The sequence below is a fragment of the Chenopodium album genome, chromosome 2, assembly GCF_948465745.1.
Source record: "Chenopodium album chromosome 2, dcCheAlbu1.1, whole genome shotgun sequence".
Classification (NCBI taxonomy): Eukaryota; Viridiplantae; Streptophyta; class Magnoliopsida; order Caryophyllales; family Amaranthaceae; genus Chenopodium; species Chenopodium album.
This window is the reverse complement of record NC_137835.1, coordinates 781,803-801,504: the sequence shown is the minus strand read 5'-3', so window position 1 is coordinate 801,504 and position 19,702 is coordinate 781,803. Positions and strand designations below refer to the sequence as shown.

General features: G+C 31.2%; 2 protein-coding genes across 2 annotated transcripts; one reads left to right on the top strand and one right to left on the bottom strand.

Annotated features, from left to right (window-relative positions):
• Positions 1-7,620: 7,620 nt before the first annotated feature.
• Positions 7,621-10,281, top strand: LOC145592125 (1-aminocyclopropane-1-carboxylate synthase-like). Its single transcript, XM_081648590.1, has 4 exons — positions 7,621-8,051; positions 8,206-8,337; positions 8,630-8,790; positions 9,020-10,281. The coding sequence occupies exons 1-4, from the start codon at positions 7,899-7,901 to the stop codon at positions 10,023-10,025; spliced, it is 1,452 nt and encodes a 483-aa protein (XP_081504716.1). The 5' UTR covers positions 7,621-7,898; the 3' UTR covers positions 10,026-10,281.
• A 1,998-nt stretch (positions 10,282-12,279) lies between these two features.
• Positions 12,280-14,439, bottom strand: LOC145592118 (heavy metal-associated isoprenylated plant protein 39-like). The gene is made up of 3 exons (XM_081648586.1): positions 14,111-14,439; positions 13,582-13,657; positions 12,280-12,966 (listed from the first exon to the last, which is right to left on the bottom strand). The coding sequence occupies exons 1-3, from the start codon at positions 14,120-14,122 to the stop codon at positions 12,629-12,631; spliced, it is 426 nt and encodes a 141-aa protein (XP_081504712.1). The 5' UTR covers positions 14,123-14,439; the 3' UTR covers positions 12,280-12,628.
• Positions 14,440-19,702: the final 5,263 nt, after the last annotated feature.

The window sequence follows — 19,702 nt, the reverse complement described above, 5'->3', positions numbered from 1 at the left end:
ACTAAAATTGTTGTTGGGACACAATTTATCAAAACAAAGAACTAATCTATGATTAAAATTCAACAACTTACGTGTATAATAAAATAGAAGTTGACATTATTTTAGGTGTATTTTTTAAATTGGAGTCTCACTTATTGCTTCACTTGTATGCATCCCACTTATATCTTAATTTATTTACTAATCTAGCTAATTGACCAAATTAATTAGTCGAGACACAGTTAATTATCATTGATTTTTTTGCTGTTGAAATTTCGCTGAATTGAATTTTTTAGGCTGTTATTGTATCATAAATCAATTATCAATATAAATATATAATTTTCGTAAAAAAATAAAAAAAAATATAAATGTATAATCGCTTGAGCAAGTAAATGTCAAACATAAGAAGTTAACATCTTGAAAAGTCAAATGCGTGATTGTATTTTGGTGGGGGGGCATGTGAAATGAAATGGAGTTTAAGCTAGATTTCAAACCATGTTTGGATATGTACATACTCATCTTAATTATAGTCATTTTTGGTGATAAACAAGTACATGTTGATGTTGGACTGACACAACCTTAAGCAACATTTGACTCATTATCTTTGATTAAACTTGATGCAATCTAATTGAAATTAAATTTCATGACAATTTTCAAGCTACATGTAAATATATGTAATGAGGTACGTATAATTTTACACTCTTATTATATTTTCCAGCCTTTGTGCTTATATATGTGCGTAGAATGAACACCATCTTTTAAGATGAAGCTAAGCTTGTAATTAAAATTCGCTGGTTAAATTTCACAAAATATTAGATATTTAACACTTATGGAGTAATCAATCAACAAAATGTTTCTTAAGTATTTCGTATAATTTAAATATGGACTGTTGAATATCAGTAAAAAAACTCACCACCTCATGATCTTACTAAACTTTTTGGATAACAAACATGACTACATTTAGCTATTCATTGCCAACCCTACGCCGTGAAAGTTTAGGCTTACAAATCCTACAATTATCTACTATGCGCCTATGCCAGCAATTGTATATCATGATCTACACCGAGGGAGAATATGAGTATATATAAACTCAACCAAGTATCAATCTAAATCAAGTGTGATATATACATATCATATATAGAGTAATAATTCTCTCTATATTATTCTATACGGAATATGAGACAGTTAGGGCCTGTTCTCATTGACTGAACTTATTAGAGTTGAACTGAACTGAACTTATTAGAGCTGAACTGAAATAAACTTATTAGAGCTTAACTGAACTGGACTGAAATTAATCTGATCAGAACAGGCCCTTAATCTCAACTCACATATGATTAAATCCCTAATAAATTATACTTCATAATATATATGAAATAGTATTAAGTATATTATCATCCATTGCATCATTTGCATGTCAAAGTAGTACAGTATAATGTTATTAACAAAACTAGTATAAAATGTTAGTGCAACAATAACTGTTGTGCATGATAAATGTAAGTTTGAATGAGTAAGCCTTAAGCATATTAATGGTACTCTCTATTAACTTTTAAGCCGTGTCATCTGCGTGGCTAAAATGACCATTAATTTGGCCAATTTCCTTCAAATACCCTTTTTGGTAGTGTGAGATTTGTGACCCTACGAAAGTGACGTGAATTGACATTGTAAATGTGTGTGTGTGTCCCAACAAGCTTATCAATGGGTTAGCTCCCAAACAACCCACTTTAAGTTTTGTCATCGAATGTACATTTATAATGCGACGTGTGAACAGATAATGTCAAGTTTCTCCTATACGTACAAATACCAAGTAATACAACGATGGACTCAAAAGTTTTATGTAGGATTTCCTGTTTTATACACCTTAGAAATGTAACATTAACCACCATCCACTTTTTGTACTTAAGTGAGTGTCCTCGTGAATTTTAGATTGGTATGGAGTAATTAATTGACAACCCTCGTAAGAACGACAGAAAGTGGTATCACTGGTATGAATTTGATAGTAAGGTTGGAGAAAAGGTATCGACTAAAGTTATCAAAATCATGATTCAGTTTTGTAGTAAAAAGAGACAATATATGCTTATTGTATTAATGTTTTTTAAGCTTATTTTAGATTTGTCAAATTTTCATTAGTTAAGAGAAATATGTTGAATTGTATGGCTATATATACATGAATTATAAATGGCAAAATTCAAAGATTTGAATCCTAACTTTAATAACTATGGTATTAACAACTTATTTAGTTCTTCAAGGGTATTGAAAAATAAAGGGTGAGAAAAAGGAGGAAGTGAAGGAAAAAGAAAATATTGGAATGTAACTAGAATTGTGGTTTGTTTTAAATGGTAGCTAGCTAGCTAGGAATTGAAATTATAATTGGGAAATTCATTTTCTTTGGTCGGTTTATTATAGAGTATATGATTTCATGAACCTAATGATTTAATGTTACTACCTCCGATTTTTTGTTGTTACAACTTTAGGGTATTATTTAAGAGATATAGAGTATAAAATATTCTAAAGTTGCAACTAAAAAAAAATCGGATGTATTATTAATAATATCTTATTGTACTATTCGATTTTAAAAAGATACGAAGTACTATTAAAGAAAAAAAGTTACTCCGTACTTTACATGTATTAAAGATAGCTGTCTTTTCATATCAATTGCAATATACCGTATCAAATGTTTCCTCAATCAACCATGAGACAATTTTAATTTACTTTTCAATCTTTTATTTTCCATCTACCTTCTTGTTATCAAGCTAAGCAAGTTGTAAAAGTTGACGAGTCATTACACAACCATTAATAAAAATCACCGGTCTTATAAGACGTGGTATAAGTCAAGATTATGAGGGGTTTAATATCAATGTATCGTACTATCTTAAAAGTTAGTATTGTACTATAGTCTCCGTAGAACAGCTGGCCATAATATGGACCATTTTGAAACAAAAGGATACCCTAGCTTTAGTTTCAACTCTTCAAAAGAATATTACGTGAAAGAAAAAAAAAAAAAAATAAATTCCTTCCTAATAAAGACCTATCTCCCACTGCAATATGAAGCCATAAAAACCCTTCTCTCTTGTAAATTTCATTGCATTGGACTACTGGTGACCTTAATTCGTCAGCAATAACGCAATGTTACAATTTAAAAAAAAAAAAAAAAAAAGGGAATATATTGAAGTAAAAAATTGTTTTATGTGTGTGAAGTGTGATGTGACATAATGATAATATATGCACCTCCAGAAGTTCTACATATAATATATATCATATATTTCTTCTAGTCAAAAGAACTTTTGGTTTGCTGAAGAACAAAATCAAAGCATATGCTTATTATATTGGCAAGTAGTAATTGCTAATTGGTTTTGGATGATATGTCCATTTTCTACTAGTGTCATTCCAGGGAGAGGCGGTGAGGATTCTCTTATCTTTTCTTTCTTTTATGTACGTATAGGGATTTTTCCACTAATTCAGATTGAATATACATACACGAGGTTTTAAATATAAATACATAATTGATCTGATAAATGAACAACTACTTCATTCCTACTAAAAAATATATGCCTATATCGCTATACGTACCTACTATATTGATCTTATAAAAGTAATTTTTTTTTAAAAAAAAGATAGATACACGAATATTACTAGGTGATTTAGGTCTATGTTTTCTCAAAACTAAGACCAAATCTATTATACTCGTAGTTCGTTAAGAAAGTAGAAAAATTAACGAACTACTGGTATGTATCTAAAAAAGGGCCAATAAGACTATATAATTTGCAGCGCTATTAACTTCTCTATAGCTAGATGTGTTTAAGTGTGTAACTGAAAGGATTGAAACAAGATCTTCTTGCCTTTATCCATTACGAGTTGAATTTTCTACATATATACATGATGCTGCTTGGATTTGTAAAGTTACATGAGCGTAGATGAGCATGCACTACGGCTGACTTGCTTTTGTGTCGTCAAACACTAAATATACCCTGACAAAAATAAATTGAAAGAAGACTGAGTAGGGGAAATACGACTTTTTATTTAGGGTGTTACACTATATATTAATTACTGTATTAGATACGCAAAGTCTGCTAAAAATGGTCGACGTTTACAGGTTGAATTTGAAGTCTTAGACTAAAATTGCTTACCAAGGAATATTTCCATCTTTGACAAGCAAATTAAAATTGGCCTCCCATGTGCATATTGACCTTTTACATGTGTATTTTCTCATGCATATAATTTTCATATTATGCTAGCTTTTATGTATTATTATTGAATAGTAAACTTTCTATTAGTATAATTCAAATTATGGATATACTTTTTTCAACTTATATGAGCCCCCCTTCAACGATGAGTTTAATTGACAAGCAGTTGTTGAATGTGCTAATCTGATTTGATAGGTTGTTCATTTGTATTCAATATTTATGCTGGTTCATGTTGTTTCTTATTTGAATTAGCTAATAAAATTAGTCATTACGTGTTTGGTGAAAGTCAGTAGTTGATTGTTACTCTAAAAAATTACCAACTTTGTTATGGATAAAAAGCCAAAACCAATTCTCAAGAAGATAGTAGTCAAATAAAACGTTTTTTCATTTAAATCAAATCAAACATAATTTTAGTTTTGGGATGTTTGGTTGAGAAAACATGCAGAGTGATAATAGAGCTACGCTTTTGGAACAAAATCAAGGTATGCCTAGTCTAAAACCCCTAATAAGATTGTTTGGTTCAAAAGATTAATTTACTACTTCATACATAATTACATAGTATTTCTTACAGAATAGTTCTCCTTAACTAGCGTTAATAAATTATCCCAATAACCTTATTATTCAGTTTACACATTATACACATATACATGAGAAAAAGAATAATAAAAAAATAGTAAATATAATAATAAAAAAAAAAAAAATAGTAAATCCCTACCACGTTATTACTAAATACTTGTACTAAATATTCAATATACACAATGAATTGGTCAAATCAGCCAAGGACTAACACAATCATCTAAAATATTAAACTGCTAATAAAAATGATAAAGACTATAAGAGCTAAAAGCCGATAAAAAAATTGTAAAAAACTATCTACTTAAAAAGAACAATGTTGAACAGTTGAACTGTGGAATTTGGAGATAAGGGAGGGTAGATGAAGTCGATAAGAGTATTTCAAATTATTATATTAGCATTATATTTTACCTACAATTACTACCTCCGTTTCTTATTATGTGCAACAAAGAGGTATTATTTGTGAGATATAAAATATTCTTTTGTAACTTCGTCCAAAATTCATCACTCTGTATCATATACGCTGTATTATATTCCGTATTTGTAGTTCAAATTCACTATTAACGTGAATATGTGGCTATTACCCTATTAATACTTCCTCCGTTTCTATTTAGTTGACACGTTCAATTTAGGCACACATATTAAGGAGAGGAGAGAGAGTGAGAGAGAATGATAAAGCAAGTGGGGTACACTTAAAAAGCAAGGTATAGGAAAATGCTATACATAGCCCTAAGGGCTACATATAAGCATTTAATTTACTCTTGAAAATTGTTTAAATTTAGAAAATCATGACAAAAATACACTAATTACACCGATTTGCGCGTGTTTTTGTCATGAATTCCTAACTTTATACATTTTCCAAGAGTAAATTCAATGTTTATATATAGCCCTAAGGGCTATGTATAGCATTACCCTAAAACTTATCCAAAAAGAAAACGTGTCAACAAAAAAAAATTCCTAAAAATACGTGCCAACTAATAAAAAACGGAGGTAAGTATATAGTAGAGGATGCGACCTTATCTTTAAAATGCTAAGAGTATTTTAGAATGGAGTACATGTTTATTTCATGTGAATTACTGGTTGTTTAATTTGTTTCTTGATCATAGTGTATAAAGCAGCAGACTATAATCTTTGACACTTTTTTTTCATGATATTGAATTTTTGCCGAACTTATCGACCATAAAAAAGAATGTTTTTTATTGGGGGCTGAATCTAGTCATATATCTGCATGTAATTGACGTCGACATTTACACACACGATTTACTCAACAATTCTGATTTGTGTAAACGAGTTACGAGTATAAAAATAAACATAAACATAAACCCACAAAATTAAAATAACTAAAAGTTAAATAAATTTGAATTTTAGCAGTAAAGTTTGGCAGAAATGTTTTATTACACGTTAAAAATGTTAATTATCTTGTTTGTGCTGCAATAAAGGGGAAACCAATTACCAAATTGTTTTTATAAAAAAGGAAATTATCTAAGATTAAGCAGACAACCGTGCAATGTATATCTAGGTTGTCTTGGTATTATTCGTGCAACTTTTAAATAAAATAATAGGGTGTACGTGTGTAATAAATATACAAAATGCTAATTATTCAACTTACTCGGAAAAATTAAATAAAGAAATAAATTTATGTCCCACTCTAAAGTTTGGAGGATTTCCATTATTTATGAAACAATTCTTTCTAGGCTATTTCCGGTTGGTTAGGAGATTTCTGTCGTAAAGATTTTTCAGGGTGGCAAATATATTTCCGTACGTGCATGTGTAAATAATTTCGGTCAATGCTCATTTATTACAAATTAAATTAATTTATCTATAAAGTTTGAGATTTATTTGTATACATGATGATCTCAAACCCTGCAAATTTGATTTTTTTTTTTTTTCTTTTTTTGATTTTTAATTTTTATGTTTGTAAACAATCTAATCAAGCATCTAACAATTTTTTTATTTTTATTTTTTTTTTTAACTCCTTATGCCGTCCATCATCTTACTAAGCTAATAAGATCGATTGCATACTTATACTAAAAAAACCAATTCATTGGGCTTGTCAAATTATATTTCCAAGAGCATTTGGTCTCTAGTAGAGAGTAATTAATGTACAATATATCCTTGTTTAATCTTGTTCAGACATTTGAACATGTAGCTAGATTGATTTACCAAAAGGATCTCCATATATTATTGTTGCAAACTCGCAATTTACTTGTATGTATGATTTGGGTTGAAACTTTCTTAGTAAGCTCCACCTGATTTCCTTTAATTTCACAATAATTTTTCAAGAGTGAAAAGAGTCAAGGCCTCTATGGTAGACTAGTACTAGTTGTCTCACCATAAATGCTCAAATGTTGAACATGCAATTTTCAACCCAAGTGAAAATGGCCTGGCATTGCACACTAATTTGAATCTTTTTTTATTGACTAGTTAAATGTTGTGTTAAAATTAAAAACACTTTGGTTAAGTTTTCCTAGTCAAACTACCTCGTTACATTCTCTTAAGGTCTAAACTATTCTTATCTATCCAAATTTGAATCAAATTTAACGACTAAAACCAAGATTATTATTGCTAACCTCAAAGCGAATAGTTCAAAAAACATATACCATTACAAAAAGAAAACAAACACAATCAATTACAATACAATATAATCACTATAAAGTCTGCTGCATGATTTGTCTCACATAATCACCGATAAAATTAAAGTACACTCGTCTTTTTTTTTTTTTCAAAAGATCGAGATCAGATCCTCTTATTGTAGCACCTCCACAACCCTAAAGGATTAAGAGAGGTCCCCACAAAACGAAACTTCCTGTTAACTCTTAAGAAACCAATAATAAAAGTAGTTTAATTTATACTAAGCTAGCTACTAGTATAAATATACTAATATATAGAGAGTATTACCAACTCCAAACATTAATGTCCAACTAATTCAAAACATATTTCAAGTGCCAGCTATTTTTTTAAACGATCTTTCAAACATCATCAATTATATTTCATTTCCCTGCCTTTTCCACCCCTATAAATAGCACCCTCATTTGCTTCTGTTTTTACAAATTAAACCACAAAAACAACAACTGTATTTACTTACTTCTAAATAAGGAAACTTTTATTTCTTGTGAATTTAAGCCTTTCAAGGGTAAAATTGTCATTTGAGTATATAAATTCAAGATAATGGTTGCTGAATTGTTGTCAAGAATTGCTGCTGGTAATGGGCATGGTGAAGAATCTGCCTATTTTGATGGGTGGAAAGCCTATGAAAATGACCCTTTTCACCCTGATAATAATCCTACTGGTGTTATTCAGATGGGTCTTGCTGAAAATCAGGTAATTATCTACTAATCCTTCTCTTAATCATCTGATTCTGACTATTTATTTATTTTTCATTTTTTATATATATTGTCAACATTGAATATATTATGGAATTTATTGACTTGTGAAAATATTGATTTTTTTTTTATTTTATTTTTTTAAATTGCAGCTTTCTTTTGATTTGGTGAAAGAGTGGATTCTGAAAAATCCTGGTGCTTCCATTTGTACTGCTGAAGGAATTGAACAATTTCAGGATATTGCCATCTTTCAAGACTACCATGGTCTGCCAGCTTTTAGAAATGTAATTTTCTATTCTCATCCTCATTGGTCAAATTATTACGAGTCAAGTTAAGTCGAGTTGAACTTAAGTTTATTATATTAAACCAAAGTCGAGCTTGATTCGAGTCAAGTTTTGGCCAAGTCCAACTCGAGTAGCTCTCACGAATGAAGTAAATTTATAAATTTCGTGGAATTCCACGTCACACTTTGACTAAACATAGCAGCCATATACTATAGATTAAATATTATTTAAATATAATTTATGATTAATTTGGTTAATTTGTGACTAATTATTGATTAATTTTTTTTAACAGGCTGTAGCAAGTTTCATGGAGAGAGTGAGAGGAAATAAGGTGACATTTGATCCTGATCGCATAGTAATGAGTGGTGGAGCTACTGGAGCCCATGAATTAATGGCATTTTGTTTGGCTAACCCTGGTGAAGCGTTCCTCGTTCCTACACCTTACTATCCTGGGTACGTACACTTGGACACATTTTATTATACTCGTCTTCTTTTACATTAATGAAAATTCTACACATAACTAGTCAAAGTTATGCATGATCGAGAATATTCTCCTAAAAAATCGAGATTCTCTCTAATAACTAGACGGTCCAATTATTATTTGTACTTTACTGGGTCTACTTAGAGGGTCCGATAAATTATTTTATGTGAACTAATTATGTTTTATTCACGAATTTTGCAGATTTGATCGTGATTTAAGGTGGAGAACAGGGGTGGAACTTGTCCCAGTTGAATGTCATAGCTCGAATAGCTTCAAAGTAACTCGAAAATCGTTGGAAGAAGCATATAACAAAGCTCTAGAAGACAACATTATAGTAAAAGGTGTACTAATAACAAACCCTTCGAACCCACTCGGCACAGTCCTAGACAGAGAGACCTTATCAAGCATATTAGCCTTCACCAATGAGAAAAACATTCACTTAGTATGTGACGAAATTTATGGTGCCACTGTCTTTGGATATCCAAATTTCGTCAGCATAGCGGAGATCATGCTCGAACAAGACCACAACCCGGATTTAATCCATATCGTTTACAGTCTATCAAAAGATTTGGGTTTTCCAGGATTCAGAGTAGGGATTGTGTACTCTTACAACGATAAAGTTGTAAATGTTGCAAGAAAAATGTCGAGTTTTGGGCTAGTTTCGGCTCAAACACAATTGCTAATAGCCTCGATGCTATCAGATGAGGAGTTTGTCGAGAAGTTTCTGGTCGAAAGTAGCAAAAGACTCGAAACAAGGCACAATTTATTCACTTGGGGGCTAAACCAAGTAGGAATTAAGTGCTTAAAGAGTAATGCAGGACTTTTTGTGTGGATGAACTTACGACCACTCATTGAGCAAGATCTAACGATGGAAGGAGAGCTAGCCTTGTGGCGAGTAATCATCAACGAAGTGAAGATCAATGTGTCGCCGGGTTGTTCGTTCCATTGCCATGAGCCAGGGTGGTTCAGGGTTTGTATTGCTAACATGGATGATGAGACAATGGAGGTGGCATTGAAAAGGATTAGGACATTCGCGGCACAGAAGGTGGCTAAGCCTAAATCTTCTGGTGCCGCGAAAAGGAAGTGCTGGCAATCCAATCTTCAGCTCAGAATATCATCTCGAAGGTTGGAGGATTTGATGGGAGTTTCATCACAACATGGATCTCCACACTCACCCATGTCTCCCCTCGTTCGAGCTCAGACTTAATTAGTTGTTTTAATTAACATGGTTTAAAGTGTATCATTTGGAATAATAAATTGATCATAATGTTTATAGTATAGAGATTATTTATCTTTTGTGACTTTGTGTGCATAACTGAATTGTAAAATTTATGATCATTTGTTTGTATCTAGTAATGAGAGTAGGAGATTACAAAAAAAAATGTATTTTGTAATCTCCTTAGAAAAAATTATTCATTGTAATGTTATTAAGCAATCAAAGGAAATTTAATGATTGAAATTGATTGATTGATTAACTCATATCTCATTTTGTACTATGTAACAAACTAGCTGCAAATAATTCAAAAGAACAAAATCATCTGATTCTCTGCCTTAGAATGATACTAGCTTAGTACACAATACACATCTTTCACTACATAGCACTTTAATTTGTCTCTTTTCTAGGGTTGAGTGACTAATATGTGTCAAATTATTTTCATATTAAGAAAACTGCAAAATAAATAAATAAAAAATAAAAGTGTATGGCTCAAAATTGTACAACTCTACTATTTCAACTTATAGCTAGCTCTAAAAAAATGTTTGTATTAAGCTAAACAAGTGAATCGATCACATTATCAGATATCCATTAACTGTATAACGAGAGGATTATTACTACTCGCATTTACTAATTAGCATTGTCACTTCTCACGTGGTATAATCCATCCAACTACCAAAAACATTCATGCACAACTGGTAGTACTAATTTCTTACAAGTACAAATCGCTCTTTATTAGCTTGATACCATGAATGTGCATGCACAGAAGATCATAAACTCATAATGCATATTTCATGCATTATTAAGGCCCAAAGTACGTAAGACAAGTTACAGCTATGAAAAGATAAAGTAGGTGTATCCTACGCTACCAACCATTGCATAAAAATGACACAATTTTAATTTAATTTGAAGCATAAACAGACAAAGACAATGGAGCAAAGAAAATGGAAGCTAAACAACACTTAATGATGTGAAAGATGGAATATAATTGGCTGTTCTATTTAATTTGACCTTTAATTAAACTATCTTATCATTTATATTTATGGTTAATTATTTGACTAAGATCTAAATATTTCTTTTAGGTACTACATCATCTTTTGCCTACTTTACAATTTTATATGGGTATAATAAATATAAACAAGAAGAAATTCAAGGAAAAGAACAAAAGTTTAAGCACTTTGTGAAACATTATTATGTTATAAACTTTTGAAGGTTTGTGGTGTCTCTAGAAGTCGGTTTTAATTGCTAATTGAGATGATTATCCTTGAAAAATCATGTGAAGACAACACATGAACTTTGTCATTTTTTGTTTGACTTTTTGTGAAGATATGGATCACATAATTACTTCCCTTTTTATTCTACTTATTTATTATTATTTAATTTTTTCCTTCGAATAATTGAAGTCTTGTTAGGAACTGTTTGATTTTCTTGGTGGCAATTTTGGACACTTGTCTTTCTTCTTATGGGCTCCTTAACTTTCTTATTGGGTCTTGGGCTGGATACTGGGCCTGGACCGTTTTATCTTACAGCTTAGAAAAGGCTTACACAAATGGGTAGTCCGGTTGGTTTTGGTTGGGCCAGTGAATTGGACCTAACCAATATTAATTACAAATTCGGGAGGGTTAGTTCTCGGAATGATCCAAGTAGGGAACTAATAGATCATCTTTTGGTCATCATTTTTTTTTTTTTTTTTTTGAAAATTTTAAAATAAACTAGTGGATCCATTGAGTTAGAGCAAGGTAGATGGATCGAGTCATTTAATTTTAAGGTGGGTGATAAGAATCAGTGGTCATAGATATAAACAGTAGGGCAACCCAAATAAGGAGGAGGAAAGTTTGGTCCACAAATAAGGCTTTGAAGCTTCCATACTAAAACCAATTGACAATAGTAGAAGTAACTCCTCTACCTTATAAAGTGGAACCACTTCTCCTCTTTCTCCAATGTGGGACACTCACAAGTGGGCTACAGAGCCTACAATGGGTATTTACAATATGTGACTTATAGTATGGATGTTATACACAAATAAGTACGGAGTATAATACAATTGTACAATGGAAGAAGAAGAAGCCACACTTTGGCACCTAGGGCAAGAAGTCTAGCACAATGAAGAATACTAACTTATCTCTTGACCACACTTTAATTTTTTGATAAATACATAATAAATCATATATATATTCAAGGGAAAATCTCAAATTTGAAACAATTTTCTAATAAACCATGGTTTTGATTGAAGCTGCAATTGGAAGAGTGCAAGAACATAACCTTGGTTACTAATCACAATTAAAGCTTCTCAACATTATAGATATTATTCCAAACTCTTCTTATTAGGTACATTTGAAAAATATGTACTTTTGAGTTTTGATACAAGTAGTCGAAATTCAAAGTAAAAGCAAGGAGCGGTCATCCTTCTATGCGTCGCTCTTCTTTAACTTAATAGAACGCAATTACTTGTATATCATTTTGTATACAAGTATAACAACTGGGCATAACAACATGTACGTCCAATCATTTTACATTCGCCTTTACACCTTACAGGTTTCAACTCTGGCGAATATCATAAATATCTTTTCCATTTGAAACGAACTATATCCACTTAATTAGCAAATCACACAAGTATTAGGATTATTATCTTCTATAGTTTGATAACAATAGTAAACGGGAGGGTTATGTAATCTGTGAAGTCTAAGAAGCTCAGCAATTTGTTTCTCTTTTTCTTCCTTTTCCTTCTTCTCTTTTTCTTCCTTCTCTTTCTTGGCTTTATCATCATCTTTTTTGTCACCCTTTTTATCATCCTTTTTCTCCTCTTTAGGGGGCCCCACTGTTACAATCTGTGCATTCCAGGGTTTCTTTAACTTGCTTACCACGTCAACTGGATCAGCATCTCCTATCACTGTCATTTTACTTTCCTTCAAGTCCACTTCCACTGAATTAATCCCTGCATTATTAATTAACCATCATAAACTTTGATTAGCATCGTTTTTACATACCCTGTTTTCCTCTGTTTTTATAGTTGTTAGGAAAAGTATATAATGTTTAGTACTATCAAATTAATCAACAACTTAATCAAAGTACGAAGTATGTGTAATATAATTTGATTAAATTAAATCAACAACTTATGATTGTACTTTTTTCAACGTTACAAAATATTCTATTGGTATTACCAATAAGTCACATTTTGTAGCTAATATTATGATTATCAATAAAATACTCCTTCTATATGATTGTTGTAAATTGTAATTTTGTTAAGCCATGAAAAAAAATATACTATCGCCTCAATTGTATTATCTTAATTTATTAACAATATCTACCGTGTCAAAAGACCTTCTACAAAAACAACAAAATCACTCCATCTCCCGTCTTATGAATTCCTTTTTTTACACAATTTAATGAATTTATGTACCTTAATAATAATAGAAAAGGAAAGTATATGCATAAAATTTTTTTAAAAAAATGAAAAAACAATTATATTCGCATAAGAAAAAAAATCATTGGAAAAACATAAAGGAAAAGAAAGTTTGAGAGTCAAGAAAAATAAGGAAAGAGCACCAACCTGTAAGTGAAGAGACTGCTTTCATGGCCTTTTGCTTGTCTTTGTCATCATGGATGTTCAACTTCATCACCACTTTCTACACAAACAACCCAACAACCAGATTAATGATCATCCCCTTATATTAATTCGTAAATTTCTTCATTTTCATCACATCATTTTTTCTCTTAAGCTACATATACCGACAATACATCGACCAAATACGTATTCACATATTAGTCTGAGTCTAATCCACCTATCGATCTCATTAATAAAGTCAACACATAAAAACTCGATCTAGGGGCATATGACATGCCCCTAGCTCGCGACAAAGTAATAACTTACTAGTTGAGTTTTTGTTAAATATACATACATATAGAGGAAGAAGAAACCATATACTATAATATATATATGCATTTTATTATAATTGTTATGATGTAAGGGAAACATGATAAGAAACACTGAATGAAATCACTGAAAATAACAACACAATTAAGAAAACATAAATGAACCTATCAACTTAAGAAATGAATATTAGAGTATTAATTATTACCTTGATTTCCATAGATCGAGTTGCTTGACTTGCTTCTGCAAATAATAAGATCACAGTTTGACTAGCTAACAAATATAAAAGAAATTAAGGTGATATCACAAGAATTGATGACTAATTCTAAATAGACACAAATGTATAATTTAACACAAATTGTGAGAGAGAAAGTGAGAGAAGTTGTAACTTATAAGATGAGATGTCCTTGAATTTTCAACCAAGGGAAAACTCTATACAATTTCCTTGGACTTCAAGGTAATACAAAGACGTCGTCATCCAATTTATTTATTTATGGTGTAAATTTTATTTGATATCGGCTAGAAAATTCCTAAATACATTGATTTTTTTTAGAGTCAAGTCGTTAACATAATGTCTTTTTTTGGTATTATATTTGGCTATTTGCTAGTAACGTAGAAAAATAAAGACTTTTGGATGATATAAATATAATTATGAATATGAACAATAGAAAGAGACTAATATATAATTGTCTTTTAAAAATTTAATATATATATACTTCGAATATGGTATGGTGGGCTATTATTTGTTGCATCTAACGACTCATTCAATAATTTTTTGACGTGTGTTCAACAACGTTTACATGTGGATTCAAAGGTTGAAAGTAGGGTCCTCGTATTAATAATATGAAGTTAAGGCATGGAAAATGGTAAACGTTGTTCTAACTCCTTCTAAGAGTTGTTACTTGTTAGCTTAATTGCTCATGTTTTTACACACTTTGTTTTTGTATGTTTTTTTAGTTACAAGAAAATATATGAAGTGTGTCAAAAAAAAAGAAAATATATGAAGAATGTAGTATATACGTTGAGACTTGAACATACTTTAAATGTCAATTAAGAATATGGTAGGAACGCATCTTGTAACCTTGATGTTACCATTTTGATTGATCGAATACCATGTCATTTATATTTGTTTCGGATAGGGAAATGTCGTCCTTACCTTCCCCCATTTGATCTCAATTTGGAATTGGACATTTAATATCTAAATTGATAGCCAAACAAGAAAATTTTGTGTTTAAAAATTAGTTTTAATAATGTCATCCAAGGTTAATTACCAACATTACAGAATAATCGATCCATGATACATAATTTAAAAAGTCGGACTTGCTAAAAAGTTTCACTTTCTAAATGATACGTAGTATCTTTGATCTTTCCTAAGCTACTGTATAGTTCCATGAATCCTTTGTTTAAGAAAATAATTGGTGAAGAATAATCAACCCTAGCACGTACCGTAGAACGTAGTACAATTCAATCTCCTGAAAAACTACGTCAAAAGAGGAAAAGTTTCACTATTATGAAGTATTCTGGTAAACCATCTACTTTTAAATTGAATCAGCCTTTATTCTAATTGGATTTAATTTCTAATCTTTATTTAATTCGGTAGAAATGTTTTACTCATCCTATCGGATAATATTTAAATCAAAGTATAATATCAAAAAGATTTTTCCATCAATTTAAACTTTTGGTTGAGTTGGTTCTAATTAATACTAAATTTTTTCATCTCTTGATTGATGTAGCAACAACCCGAGACATTGTTTGAGCCTTTGACGCACCAACTAGCTAGATGGATTATTTTAATATGGAGTATATATGTTTGCTTCAAAAAATAAATATGGAGTATATATGTCTGAGCTCCAACTTAAGTAGTCACCTAGACATGTAACTCTATTATTTACCATGTCAAATGTAATGATAAAACTCTAACTAACAACTTCTGATCAACCAACAGACCTATTGCTATTTTTTTAAAGAGAGTCACAAAAAACAATGATACGGATATAAATTAATTCCATATCTTAATACCACTCAAAATAAGTATTTCAAGTAATATAGGAGTTTATATGTATATATATGAGCATTTGCCATATTATATTTAGATAAGATCGGTGAGAATGGACCGCAAATGCAACTATGCATTGCATGACTAGTTAGGAATTAGGATCTTGTCAATGTCTACTTCGCCAATTCCAATTTATCATTTTATGTTGCTCATTTATTTTGTGTGTTATCTCAAGATCACTAGAAGTATTTAGTGAAATTTATTTAATTTTATATTTTTAAAAAGGACCCCAAGTCCCCAATCAACGGTCGAATTTGCATTTAATAGGAGTTTCATTTCTTAAGGTAACCAATTGATGTAATTTTCCATGAGACCATGATAAGACAAACTTTATGTCATGCTCTCAGCCGAAGACCTACATTTACAAAGTCTACGATAGATAGGTACATATTGTTCATGTGTTTGAACAATTGAACTTAACAATTTTATTTGTAGTAACCAATGCAAATATATATGTGAACTACAAAGATTTAACATATTTGTAGTGATGATAAGCTTCTCCTATATACAAAAATCTATTTGTCTTCTTTCTCAAATTGAAATTCATATGATCATTTTATTGACTTTGGTCCCTTTATAGTCAAACTTGATAACTATGGTAATATACTTTCATTGTTTTCTCGAAATTGCAAATTATTTACCAACACGCTGATTTGACCTAAAATCTTTCATTCTTTAAGGATGATTCCCCCCCCCCCCCCCCCATATTATAAGTAATACCAAGTAAAAAGTTAATTTTTGTCAAAAAAAGAAGTAAAAAGTTAATTTATATTATATCACCACTTTGGCAGAAATTGATCTTAATTAATATTCCAGAATAATTTTGCTATCGTTTCTTTTAAAAAAATAATAGAAAATTAAAATTTATAAAATATACAACTCAACCATTCTAACAACATTTTACATAATAAATAAACATAATTTATTTATTTTTATTATGCTAGTAAAATTAGGTTGTGTCGAACATTTAACACTTTTTTTTTTGTTGCACATTTACTCACTTGGAAGGGTTGCTAATAAACAATAATTAATAATGGAATTTCATTAAATAAAAAAATAAAAAAAGATAACAATTCTACCAAATTATGTTTTATGATTGCAAAAACATACTCGTATATTGTACAAGTAATTTAAAAGCTTAGGGCTTGTTTGACATCATTTTTGTTTTTCAGTTTCCTTTTTTTGTAAAAATAAAAAACAACAAACAACAAAAAGGTGTTTTCACTTTTCTGTTGTCAGCTTTTAAAATTATCATGATTTTAATAAGTTCATATATTTTTTGATTCATTATGGAACATCAAGTAAAAGTTTCATATGTGGCTGGCCACACTATGCGGCCAGCCACAATTTTTTTTATTTTTTTTAATTCTTTTTCTCTCTCCTCTTTTCTTCTTCTCCAAGCTCATAAAAAAAATAAAAAATAAAAAAAAAACATTTTGATTTTCTCTCTCTTCAAACACTTTTCACACTCCTATCATCTTCTCTCTCTTAAAACCATCAATTTATCTCTAAAATCCATTGTAACTGCTCCAAAATTCTGCTCCAAAATTCAAGCAATTTTGTTCTACTTTTTCTCAAATTCAACAAATTTTAGTCAAACTTACATATAAGCAAGTTGAAGTGACCAATTTGACTAGAATTTTTGCAACTACGAACCCTATTATGACAAAAGAACAAATTGAAGAAAATTTGAATGGAATGAGGTAAAGAACAATAAACTCGTACAGAAATTTGTTCTCAAATGCAAAGGTAAGTTATACTCCAAAATTTTCGAAGAATTTGATGATTTTTTGGGCGATTTTTTATTATTATTTTTTTAAAAAACAATTTTAATGGTTGTTAGTGGTACGGGAGTTGGTGGTAGTGTGGTGGAGTTTAAGGTTTTGAGGACGGCGAATGAGAAAAGTTGGTGGTGGTGGTGGTGGTTATAGTGGGTTTGGGTGTGGGTTTATGGTTACTAGGTCGGGGGCTACTAGGGGTTACTAGGTTGGTCAGGGGTTACTAGGTCGGGGTTACTAGGTTGGTTAGGGGTTACTAGGTAGGGGGTTACTAAGGGTTACTAGGTCGTGATCGGTTAGGGGTTACTTGAGGTTACTAGGTTAGGGGTTACTAGGTCGGTTAGGGGTTACTTGGGGTTACTAGGTTAGGGGTTACTAGGTCAGTTAGGGGTTACTATGGGTTACTAGGTCGGTCAGGGGTTACTAGGGGTTACTAGGTTGCAGGTTACTAGGGGTTACCAAGTCAGTCAGGGGTTACTTGGTCAAGGGTTACTAGGTTTGAGGTTACTAGGGGTTACCAAATCAGTCAGGGGTTACTAGGGGTTACCAGGTCAGTCAGGGGTTACTTGGTGAGGGGTTACTAAGTCAGTCAGGAGTTATTTAAGTGGGGTTACTAGAAGGGTTACTGATATGGCAACTTGCCGCACCGTGTTGCCAGGCGCACCAGAAACGCGTTGTATATCATATACTGTTTAAAAAACAAAAAAACCAAAAAATGGAAAACCAAGCAAACAAACCCTAACTTTCCTTTTTTTTGAAAACCAAAAGCTCCTAGTTTCCTGTCAAAATGATTATTGTTGTTACTAGTGAGTAGTGACCCTTGAATCAAAATTAGCCTAGCTCTTGCTACACTACAAAAATTAAATCCTAAAAATAATTGTTAATGACTTCTTACGTGGGTGTGACTTGGCTACCAGCTCTAGAATCGTATGAGATCACCAATGAGCGAGGCAATGATAGGATAGTCAACGCAGATTAAGAATTTAATCATTTTTTTTTTGTTCCAAACATGTATTAGACCAGGATTAGGTTGCCCTAATTCATCTCGTCAATTTAATTTAAGTTAATTAGAGGAAATTAGATTTTAAATATAAATAATAATTGGGTGTGATTTGGAGCTACAGTTAGAAAGCCACTATCAACTATAATGTGCTTCTACATGCTTCAAGAACATACTAATTATATATATCTGCAAAAAGATGCTAATTTTATTAAATTTTGTTTTATACGCATTTGTGACATCAAGAAAGATGCTTATTTGAGTAATTTATTTGTAATCTTTTGACTAATTTTGGCTTTGAACTTTTGATGGTGATATAAGGGTAAATTTTTTGGCTATGAACATGTAAGAGTCGGTGCTTTTTTTATGCTAAATGATGTGATTATGCATTTAAGGTTTGAATGAAACCGAAGTTCAAAATGAGTAATCTATATTCTATAGTTGGTTCTCAAGGTTTACTGAAGTATCAAAGGCGTTTTAGGTCATTAGGGTTCTTTGAAGGGATGTATATACTATTATCCATCCTATTTAACGCCTTTTTTTTGGTACTAAGGATTGAGTCCCGGACAAAACAAAATTTTAAAATATATTAACTACTACGCTTGGCAAGGCCACACCAACTAAATCTTCTAGGATAATACGTCAAAGGCTTAGGGTTATTGGACTTGAATCACCTCCGCTAGTCAATCAATTGCTCGATTATCTTCCCTATATAAGGCCTTGTAAATGTATACTCGGTAAAATATCTGAACTTAAAAGTGGATGTCAAGAAGGTAAAAACCACTTATGTTACCCTAGTAAAAAATTTCCCTATTAAGTAGAGTTGATTGTTCCTCATCCTCTGTCTTATGGGGCTAACTCTCCGTCTATGTCCTTCATATATACTTTTCGCTTTGGATACTCCTGCTCTCGCTCTTCCTTCTCATCCTACCCCTGGGAGTATACGTGTCTCTTGGTCGCCTCCTC

Excerpts from the sequence above, each read along its gene's own strand:
- LOC145592125 (XM_081648590.1), top strand. The coding sequence starts at position 7,899 with ATGGTTGCTGAATTGTTGTCAAGAATTGCTGCTGGTAATGGGCATGGT. Across the intron at positions 8,052-8,205 it reads TGGGTCTTGCTGAAAATCAG|CTTTCTTTTGATTTGGTGAA; the intron begins GTAATTATCTAC and ends TTTAAATTGCAG. Across the intron at positions 8,791-9,019 it reads CCTACACCTTACTATCCTGG|ATTTGATCGTGATTTAAGGT; the intron begins GTACGTACACTT and ends CGAATTTTGCAG.
- LOC145592118 (XM_081648586.1), bottom strand. Across the intron at positions 12,967-13,581 it reads AGCAGTCTCTTCACTTACAG|GGATTAATTCAGTGGAAGTG; the intron begins GTTGGTGCTCTT and ends TTAATAATGCAG.